Source organism: Physeter macrocephalus, chromosome 8, assembly GCF_002837175.3.
Source record: "Physeter macrocephalus isolate SW-GA chromosome 8, ASM283717v5, whole genome shotgun sequence".
Classification (NCBI taxonomy): domain Eukaryota; kingdom Metazoa; phylum Chordata; class Mammalia; order Artiodactyla; family Physeteridae; genus Physeter; species Physeter macrocephalus.
In genome coordinates, this window is record NC_041221.1 from 148237753 (window position 1) to 148249142 (window position 11390).

The window sequence follows — 11390 nt, forward strand, 5'->3', positions numbered from 1 at the left end:
GATCAATTTTACAGATTACCAAACTACAATTTAAGGGATTAAGTCACTTGCTCATGATCACAGGTCTGGAAAATGAGGGAAGTGAGATTCAATTTTGAGTCTGTCTTTGTTTCTCACTTCTACACCATCCTGCAGGCCCATGAACTGGGGGTGGCAGTGCCCTCCCTGGCAGAGCAGTTATGAGGATTTACAAAGTTATGTGTCTTCCGTGGTGCCTGGTAGTCAATGGGCTCCAGGTGTGTTAGTGTCCTCCTTTAACTATTGGTAGCTGATGAACAACAGATCATTCTATAGTTCTGTACACAGCAGAAATTGGCCTCTCAAGACACAAAGCACCAAAACAGAAGTAGCAATTTGAGGGTTTTGAGGATGCATCTGCAAACATTTGCAATGTGACCTGCCCAACAATCACAATCAGATTTGGGACGAGTCCATCCAGCTCAGCCACAGTCCATTACAAGAGAGTAGCTGCCTCACGTCCTTTCTCAGAGGGCTTTGCAGCTACCATGCAGAGATTGCTCAGACAGTGGCACCCACGTGAGCTCCTACAGGACAGAGGCCACACATTCTGCAGTCTGTTCTCCCAGCCCTTAACCCAGTGTCTGGGATAACTTCTCAGTAAATGTGTGCAGAACCCCAGGGAGGCTCTGGTGCAATGGAGAGACTAAGCCGGGATTCAAAGACCCAGAGTCAGGTCTCCACTGAGCTTGCTATCAGCCATGTGACTTTGGGGGTCACTTTTTCCTATGAGGCCTCAATGTCTCCAGCTGTGAAATGAGGGGTTTTCACCTTACATGCTCGAAATCCCTTCCAGCTCCATATCCTCTACTAGCAGCAAAGCGCTAAGCAACCTTTCCTCTTTTACTTTTCTTTCTTTTTCCCTCCCACTCCCCTCCTTTTTCTTCCTTCTTTCTTTCAGTCAGACAACAAATACTTTCTGCCATGTGCCAGACCCAGTGCCAAAAGCTGGGAACTCAATGGTGAGCAAGACAAATACAGAAAAAAGGTACTTAATATTTGCTGATTTACTGAATGCACTAAATGCCTAAGAATATTCAATTCTTACTTTGAAACTCTTGCTTCGACATACATGCTAAACATGCAGTTCTCATTACTCTCAATGATATGCCTGGAAGAAGTAAAGGAAGATCAGGTTGTACTAAACACTTAAGAGAAGGCCTTCAGTTCAGACATAAACAGCTACAATTACTATGTAGACATATCAGGCTTAAACAGGTTTGGCTGAAATTGCTGAGTCAGTGCACCAGTTACCCAAACGAGACTGGCTGGTAGAAACTCTGTGACAAACTACTCCCATTCCAACTTTAAAAACATGTTTTAAAAAATTAAGCATACCGGTGCATGCACAGTTGTGATGGGGAAAATGACTTCCTCTTTAGAACTAGCTTAAGAGAGTAGCAATGGCCCGTGTGCACAGAAGGAAACAAATTTGGGGCTGACAAGAAGACACAGATGATGATTCAATTCTATTTGTAGTCTCTGTATCTGCCCCTTACAAGAGTAGGCCAGTCAGAAACTTAGATGTCTAGAAAATTCAACATTCATGTGTGAGGGTGAAGTGATCAGTCACTGCAGCCTTCCTTTACCTTTAGCCTAAAGGACATGTTAGCTCAGACAATATTCTGATTTATAAAAAAATTTCCCTGAAGAGTTGATTGGGGAAGTGATAGACATGAAGGGACTTTGGGATTTGCCCAGATGATGTAATGACAAGAAAGGATGTAATAACAAGGGTCACAAGTAAAACAGGGAGGAACGAGTGACTGGTTGGTGTGTGAGGAACAGGTTGCGGTTAAAAAGTGACATTAATGGGCGAGTTTTCAAAATTCTCATGTATTAGCCAGAGAACTTGATGAAACATTAATTAAGAGGTTTGTTATTTTTAGAACTTCCTCATTTCTCAAATGCTTCATTCTAAATCATTTATGAAAATGAGCTTCACATTGTAAAGACATAATAAGCGATTTCAACCTTTGACACTTATGAAGAAATATCATGCTTACTGAGAGCCCACTGTGGGTACAATTTTATCTGGGTTTTTCCAACCTGAAGAGTATACTCGCCTTTAAATTCAGAAAACATCTAAAAGTATAGAAAAATGTCTATTTCTCAGCTGATGACATCAATAGCAACTACTTATAAAACATCTCTCCCTAAAATAGGTCTTTATATAAAAACAAATTCAAAAGAGAGGGTCGGGCTTCCCTGGTGGCGCAGTGGTTGCGCGTCCACCTGCCAATGCAGGGGAACCGGGTTCGCGCCCCGGTCTGGGAGGATCCCACATGCCGCGGAGCGGCTGGGCCCGTGAGCCTTGGCCGCTGAGCCTGCGCGTCCGGAGCCTGTGCTCCGCAACGGGAGAGGCCACAACAGAGGGAGGCCCGCATACCACAAAAAAAAAAAAAAAAAAAAAAGAGGGTCCTCATTCAAGCAGAGGAACCCACAAAATCTTGTTTCCTGATTGTAGGACTGGAAAATTTACATTTGCACATCAGCCCTGATTTCAGATTTGTGGTAATGCCACCGATATGAATTACAAATTCACATTTCAGAGACCTGTCAATCTAGGCGTCTATACCTTAAAAAAAAAAAAAGAACAACCTATCAAAATCAAGGAAAAAATAGCTTGTCCTTAACATGTTTCTGAGGTACTGTATAAAGGAAAAAAGAACAAGAATTACTTCATAGAAACTTCTATTTCTTTTAGATCAAATTAATAAAGTCTCTTTTAATCACAGCCTTTAAAGATCCCAATAGTAGGAAGAGAAACATTTTATCCAGTAATAACTAAACATTTAACCTATCAAGGTGTTAAGTGAATTGGGAAGCGGAGGTAGCACATTCTATGACACAGCAGTAAATCTTAGGTACCAAAAAATTTAAAGGAAGTAGCACCAAAAGAGTAGGTATCATCAAGAAACTACATCACGTACTCACCGCAAATGGAATAATGAAGCATGCACCATCCAAAATCCATCACCATAATCCAACAGGTTCCAATGAGTCCCCTGAATCTACCTATTCCACCTATCAATGAATGTTTATGCTCTTATTTCCCTAACTCTACTGAATCAAGGAACTTTCATTCTTTTTCATTATATTCTAGGTGAAAGGTAGGCAACTGTTACTCAGAATTCATTGGTCCTTTCATCATTTCATTGGTGGTCTCCTAAATCCACTAAAACACATGTGAGTGGGTGGGCAAAGCTGATGAGAGGGATGAGAGAGAAAGAAGAGGCAGTGACTCACAATGGTCTTTTGTAAGGTCTAATCTAAAACAGGTGAAACTGAGGGCTGCAATCTGGACGGGCATAAAAAGTCACTGTTCTGGGCTTCCCTGGTGGCGCAGTGGTTGAGAGTCCGCCTGCCAATACAGGGGACACAGGTTCGTGCCCCGGTCCGGGAAGGTCCCACATGTCACAGAGCGGCTGGGCCCGTGAGCCATAGCCGCTGAGCCTGTGGGTCCGGAGCTTGTGCTCCGCAACAGGAGAGGCCACAACAGTGAGAGGCCCGCATACCGCAAAAAAAAAAAAAAAAAGTCACTGTTCTATCCCCCACGTCTATACCCCTCTTCTTAAAAGAAAAACCTTAGATGTGTTTCCAGATCAAAGAGTAAAAACTGCAAACTACCCTTATATGAGAATCTGAACAGGTAGTAGGTAGTGTGGCCAGTTTCTAAACCTTGCTCAAGAAATACCACCCTCAGGGATCCAGGTTCAGACACAGCAACTGGGCCTGAGGCACAAATTAGGGCTGCGGACATCAGCTTTACTTACCACAACACAACTGTTTTTCTGAAATTACAGAATTACTCACTTTGGGAGGGGTTAAATGTTTCTATAAAAAGAAATATTCAAAAACTTTTCTCATCATGTTAGAACAGAATATAAGCAGAGTAACATTTTAGTGATGTTGGTGTATCTTTTTAGTCCAAATCTACTTATTTTCCTCCTTGCTAACAAACTGCCCCCTACCCCAAATAAGGTGATCACATAGAAATAGTCTTGATATCAACCTCTTATAGGTTTGCTTTGCTATTTCTGTGGTCTGAGAAGATATCAGGGCTCACATTTGTAAAAGTAAATAAAAGGATCAAATGACACAATTATTATATTTTATTTAAAGGTTTTAAAAGATAAGGGGCAGAGCTCACAAAAGTTACCTGAATCATTAAAAACCACAAAGTTGGAGAACTTTTTTTTAGAAGAGTGGATACCAAAATAGCTTTCAGGAAGATAACCTATAAGTCTTTTAAATTGTTGAAGAAAGCAAAAGAAGGCTTAAGTATGAAAGATAAAAGTTATATTTATAAACATGCTAAAGAATACATTAAAAGAAACAAAAAAGAATGAGGAAAAATAAACTGTCTTAATCCTGTTATACATGAACATCGTTTCTATGGGACTCTACAGTCCACTTCAACAATATTCAAACAACAAAATCCCCATCACTGAAAGAGCTTCAACACTCCTTTGGAGTTGGCTATTACAGAATTTATCCTGCATATAGGGTATGCATGAAAAACATCCTGGATACTCAGAATATCTCAAACATGAAACTGTTTCTCTAAATTGCACTTATTGGTCGTGAATCCCGTAAAGGGGGGTCAACTACAACTTGAAGCTTGTCATCTTGCGGTGGGAAAGCAATTTGAAGCCAAAGGGCACTTTGCTATAGTTCATTCATGTGGCTCTAAGTGTATTCTATAAGCTTCTCCTCAATGCCAAATATCTACTGAGAATTAAAGAGGAGATGAAACTTTCTAACCAATTCCAAGAATTCATGTAATAAAGGGTAATCATTACAGAGTTTATATATACTCAGTTTTCTTAAAGCCATAGATTTTATTATAGAGAGGAGAAATAAAATGGCATTAATAGATCAAGTACATGAATTCCAGAATACTGAACTCCTTTTCCTCTTGCTTAACAACCAATTACATCCACGGACTGCAAAATTACAGCCACTGCAAAATTTTTAGTGTTTTGCATCTTGTCAAAGAAAGACCAATATTTTTGCCTGAGGGTCCCCTTAACCTTATGAGCTATTATTTTTTAACTTTCTATAAAATTTCTTTTCAAATAATTTATTAATTATAACAACTGGGAAGAGCAGTGTGAGGACCTGAATGCTTCAGCCAAGCAGTGAAGGCAACAAACTTCCTTAAACCTGCTCTCCTGCCTGGATTTTTATATACTAAAATAAGCTTTCTCCCTCACTTCTCCAGGGGTACCCAGAAGACAGTGGCATTTCTTGGCCCTCACAAGTCTCAGGTAGAATCTTCTCTGTTCTTCAGTGTTCTGACAAAGGCCTCTGGACCTGTAGCTCATGCCTCTGGTAATTCAGTCTTGTTCTCAATAAGAGAGATCTCCAGCACAGGTAAAAGTAGCTGAAAGGCATCCTGAATGTAGGAAGCACTGTTTGATGCCTATAAGGATGAGGATTGAAAAATAAGAAAAAGAAAATATTGCAGTCACTTAAAAGAGAAAATATATTATAAGACAACAAAAAAACAAATTAATTTTTACAATCTAACTGAATCTGTAGCCTTGCAAATAAGAATACATACTTAACCATTTCACTAAACTTATAGGGGAAAGAATGATCTAGCTCTTAAAACGATATGACAGCACCAAAAAAGAATGTCACCATTTTTGTCCAGCTTGCCCATAAGAATGATAGCCATTCTTTGGCATCTTGCTCAAATTCGGCATTCAAAGCTTATTTATTTCTTGATTGAATGGGTAGATCCTGTCACAGCATTTTAGTCAATTGCTCAAAGAGGATTTCAGAAGGCTATGAATCCTACATCAATAGGATTTCTAGTCCATTGTGATTGTTCTTCTTCCATGGACTCAACATAATCAGTGAACATGTGACAGGTGCTCACAAAGATAAACAAGGAATACTGCTTTTAAAGATGATAAAGTACAGATAGGTTTCTGTCTACTACAAGAGACATATGAAAAACTTGGAATCATTATGCTCAGAGTTTGCCAGACTTCATTTATATGACAAGTTCTGACTTTCCAGAAGAATAAGAGTTCATTACATTAAAATAAAAATGTATAATTTCAAGGACAAGAGTGTTTCAAATCTGTAAGCAAGAACAAACAACTCAGAATAGCAAAAGGGTATCCATCAAGTGAGTTTACCTTTTTTTGATTTATCAATGGCAAGAACCCCTATTCAGTGTGACGTTTGATATCAAATTTTGCAGCCAAAAGAGACCTCACAGCACATCTAGTTAAATCTCTTTTGTATATAAAGATAACAAGATTGCCAAGAAGGTAAACGCCTGGTCCATGGTCATAGTGCAAATCAGGGGAGACCTAGGACAGGACTGGGCTCCTGGTTTGCAAACTTCTTTCATCTCTACCATTCTGCCATCTACTAAATCATAAACTTATTTTTTTTAATTGCTTAAGTGATCAGAATAATTTCCCTGACTATTAAAGGAAAACTATGCAGTTAAGGAAAGGCATTTCTTCATCGGCAATTTTAAAAGAATCTAAAACTAAAGAAGTAACATTCTAGTGGCAAAAATATTTTTTTCAATTCATATTTAAAACCTGATTATCAAATATATTTTCTCCCCTCAGACTTAGATAAATGTTTTAAACAAATCATCAAACATCTAAATTTTTGCACAATTAATTTATAAGATAGAGTTCTTTTTTTTATCTTTCACTTTTTCTGCCTTCTGCGGTTTTCTTTTTTTAATATAAATTTATTTATTTATTTATTTATTTTTGGCTGCGTTGGGTCTTCATTGCTGCGTGTGGGCTTTCTCTAGTTGCAGCAAGCAGGGGCCACTCTTCATTGCAGTGTGCGGGCTTCTCATTGCGGTGGCTTTTCTTATTGTGGAACATGGGCTCTAGGCATGCAGGCTTCAGTAGTTGCGGCACACAGGCTCAGTAGTTGTGGCTCGCGGGCTCTAGAGCACAGCTCAGTAATTGTGGCGCACAGGCTCATTAGTTGCTCTGCTTCCCAGACCAGGGCTCGAACCCATGTCCTCTGCATTGGACCAGGGCTCAGACCTGTGTCCCCTGCATTGGCAGGTGGATTCTTAACCATTGCGCCACCAAGGAAGTCCCAAGATAGAGTTCTTAAATCATGGAAATCAGAAAGCATCATACATGGCAGCAATATAATCCATCCATGGACTTAAACCACCTACCTTCTTAAATCTAATGAACTGACACGGATTATGTAAACACAGGTAGCTTTTTGACATAATAAAGCAAACTTCTGGTCAAGAAAATGTATTGTTTTCTTTTGTTTTGTTTTGTAACTAATCTCCTCTGCATAAACCTTAGTCCTTTAAGGAGCAGTGCTAGCCTATTTGTAATTTTCAGCGCATCATGTTTACTAGCTAGTCTCCAGAAGACGTTTCATTAATGAGAATTGTCCATTAATTACAAAAGGGTAGTACTAAGTAATGACAGCCTACCACTTTTTCCTCTGCACTTTACCTGGCACCTTCATCTTTATGGTTTGTAATTCATGAACGGGAAATATGATAAAATATATACCATTTTGGTCATATCTGCACGAACATGGCTAAACTAGTGAAAAAAAACAAAAAATAAAAAGTTAAAGAGTTATTAATACATAATGCCCTAGAAGTTGGAGACTTAAAAAACAATTAGTACTACTAACCTCTAGAAATACTGCAGTGATTAATGGATTAAGGACGTCTGCCTTTTCCTTGACCTAGAACAAAGGATAATGTGTTAAGCGAGCATAGCACATTAAAAAAACAATAGGTAAAGTATGATGATTGGTTCAAGATGGCAGAGTAGAAGGACATGGTCTCACTCCCTCTTTCAAGAGCACCGGAATCACAACTAACTGCTGAACAATCATCGACAGAAAGACACTGGAACTCACCAAAAAAGACACCCCACATCCATGGGCTTCCCTCGTGGTGCAGTGGTTGAGAGTCCGCCTGCCGATGCAGGGGACACGGGTTAAAATAAAAGAATGGTAATATATGTTATTGTCTAGCCAAATAACAAGTAGAAATGGAAAGAAAATGCTTTTACATTTTAAGTACTCTTTGATCAGCACGCATAATGAGAAAATAACGAGGCTTATTTAACACAGGAAGATGGCTGCCGGAGCCGAACCAAGATGGCGGAGTAGAAGGACACGCTCTCACTCCCCCTCGTGAGAACACCAGAATCACAAGTAGCTGCTGGACAATCATCAACAGGAAGACACTGGAACTCACCAAAGAAGATACTGCACATCCAAAGACAAAGGAGAAGCCACAATTAGACAGTAGGAGGGGCACAATCACAATAAAATCAAATCCCATAACGGCTGGGTGGGTGACTCACAAACCAGAGAACATGTAACCACAGAAGTCCACCTACTGGAGTGAAGGTTCTGAGCCCCACGTCAGCCTTCCCAACCTGCGGGTCCAGCAACGGGAAGAGGAATTCCTAGAGAATGACACTTTGAAGGCTAGCGGGATTTGATTGCAGGACTTCGAAAGGACTGGGGGAAACAAGAGACTCCACTCTTGAAGGGCAGACACAAAGTACTGTGCGCGTCGGGACCCAGGGGAAGGAGCAGTGACCCCATAGGAGACTGAACCAGACCTACCTGCTAGTGTTGGAGGGTCTCCTGCAGAAACGGAGGTGGCTGTGTCTCACCGTGAGGACAAAGACACTGGCAGCAGAAGTTCTGGGAAGTACTCCTTGGCGTGAGCCCTCCCAGAGCCCTCCATTAGCCCCACCAAAGAGCCCGGGTAGGCTCCAGTGTTGGGTCGCCTCAGGCCGAACAAACACAGGGAGGGAACCCAGCCCCACCCATCAGCAGACACGCAGATGAAAGTTTTACTGAGCTCTGCCCACCAGAGCAACAGCCAGCTCTACCCACCACCAGTCCCTCCCATCAAGAAACTTGCACAAGCCTCTTAGATAGCCTCATCCACCAGAGGGCAGACAGCAGAAGCAAGAAGAACTACCATCCTGCAGCCCGTGGCACAAAAACCACATTCACAGAAAGACAGACAAGATGAAAAGTCAGAGGGCTATGTACCAGATGAAGGAACAAGATAAAACCCCAAAAGAACAATTAAATGAAGTGGAGATAGGCACCCTTCCAGGAACAGAATTCAGAATAATGATAGTGAAGATGATCCAGGACCTCGGAAAAAGAATGGAGGCAAAGATACGGAAGATGCAAGAAATGTTTAACAAAGACCTAGAAGAATTAAAGAACAAACAGACAGAGATGAACAACACAGTAACTGAAATGAAAAATACATTAGAAGGAATCAATAGCAGAATGACTGAGGCAAAAGAACGAATAAGTGACCTGGAAGACACAAAGGTGGAATTCACTGCTGTGGAACAGAATAAAGAAAAAAGAATGAAAAGAAATGAAGACGGCGTAAGAGACCTCTGGGACAACATTAAAAGCAACAAAACTCACATTATAGGGGTCCCAGAAGGAGAAAAAAGAGAGAAAGGACGCAAGAAAATATTTTAAGAGATTATAGTTGAAAACGTCCCTAACATGGGAAAGGAAAGAGCCACCCAAGTCCAGGAAGCGCAGAGAGTCCAACACAGGATAAATCCAAGGAGAAACACGACGAGACACATAGTAATCAAATGGGCAAAAAATAAAGACAAAGAAAAATTACTGAAAGCAGCAAGGGAAAATGACAAATAACATACAAGGGAACTCCCATAAGGTTAACAGCTGATTTCTCAACAGAAACTCTACAAGCCAGAAGGGAGTGGCATGAGATATTTAAAGTGATGAAAGGGAAGAACCTACAACCAAGATTACTCTACCTGGCAAAGATCTCATTCAGATTTGATGGAGAAATCAAAAGCTTTACAGACAAGCTAAAGCTAAGAGAATTCAGCACCACCAAACCAGCTCTACAACAAATGCTAAAGGAACTTCTCTAACTGGGAAACACAAGAGAAGAAAAGGACCTACAAAAAAAAACCCGAAACAATTAAGAAAATGGTCATAGGAACATACATATCGACAAGTACCTTAAATGTGTGAATGGATTAAATGCTCCAACCAAAAGACACAGGCTCGCTGAATGGATACAAAAACAAGACCCATGTATATGCTGTCTATAAGAGACCCACTTCAGACCTAGGGACACATACAGACTGAAAGTGACGGGATGCAAAAAGATATTCCATGCAAATGGAAATCAAAAGAAAGCTGGAGTAGCGATACTCATATCAGATAACATAGACTTTAAAATAAAGAATGTTACAAGAGACAAGGAAGGACACTACATAATGAACAAGGGATCAATCCAAGAAGAAGATATAACAATTATAAATAAATATGCACCCAACAGAGGAGCACCTCAATACATAAGGCAACTTCTAACAGCTATAAAAGAGGAAATCAACAGTAACACAGTAATAGTGGGGGATTTTAACAGCTCACTTACACCAATGGACATATTATCCAAACAGAAAATTAATAAGTAAACACACGCTTTAAATGATATAAGAGACCAAATAGATTTAATTGATATTTATAGGACATTCACTCCTAAAACAGCAGATTACACTTTCTTCTCAAGTGCGCACGGAACATTCTCCAGGATAGATCACATCTTGGGTCAGAAATCAAGCCTCAGTAAATTTAAGAAAATTGAAATCATATCAAGCATCTTTTCTGACCACAATGCGATGAGCTTAGAAATCAGTTACAGGGAAAAAACGTAAAAAACACAAACACATGGAGGCTGAACAATACATTACTAAATAACCAAGAGATCACTGGAGAAATGAATGAGGAAATCAAAAAATACCTAGAGACAAATGACAATGAAAACACGACAATCCAAAACTTATGGGATGCAGCAAAAGCAGTTCTAAGAGGGATGTTTATAGCAATACAAGCCTAGCTCAAGAAACAAGATAAATCTCAAGTAAATAACCTAAGCTTACACCTAAAGGAACAAAAGAAAGAAGAACAAACAAAACCCAAAGTTAACAGAAGGAAAGAAATCATAAAGATCAAAGCAGAAATAAATGAAATAGAAACAAAGAAAACAATAGCAAAGATCAATAAAACTAAAAGCTGGTTCTTTGAGAAGATAAACAAATTTGATAAACATTAGCCAGACTTATGAAGAAAAAGAGGGAGAGGACTCAAATCAATAAACTTCGAAAAAGGGCTTCCCTGGTGGCGCAAGTGGTTGAGAGTCCGCCTGCCGATGCAGGGGATACGGGTTCGTGCCCCGGTCCGGGAAGGTCCCACATGCCGCGGAGCGGATGGACCCGTGAGCCATGGCCGCTGAGCCTGCGCGTCCGGAGCCTGTGCTCCGCAACGGGAGAGGCCACAACAGTGAGAGGCCCGCGTACCGGAAAAAA

General features: G+C 40.3%; 1 protein-coding gene across 2 annotated transcripts in view; it reads right to left on the reverse strand.

The window, feature by feature from the left end:
- Positions 1–4331: 4331 nt before the first annotated feature.
- The window catches only part of FAM114A2 (family with sequence similarity 114 member A2), a 38301-nt gene continuing 31242 nt past the window's right edge, over positions 4332–11390 (reverse strand). For both annotated transcript variants that reach the window (XM_024123221.3, XM_024123219.3), the window contains exons 13-14: positions 7681–7734; positions 4332–5446 (exon numbers count right to left, since the gene is read on the reverse strand). In XM_024123221.3, coding sequence (XP_023978989.1) covers positions 5345–5446; positions 7681–7734 — 156 coding nt within the window. In that variant the 3' untranslated portion in view covers positions 4332–5344. The remainder of the gene's footprint in view (positions 5447–7680; positions 7735–11390) is intronic.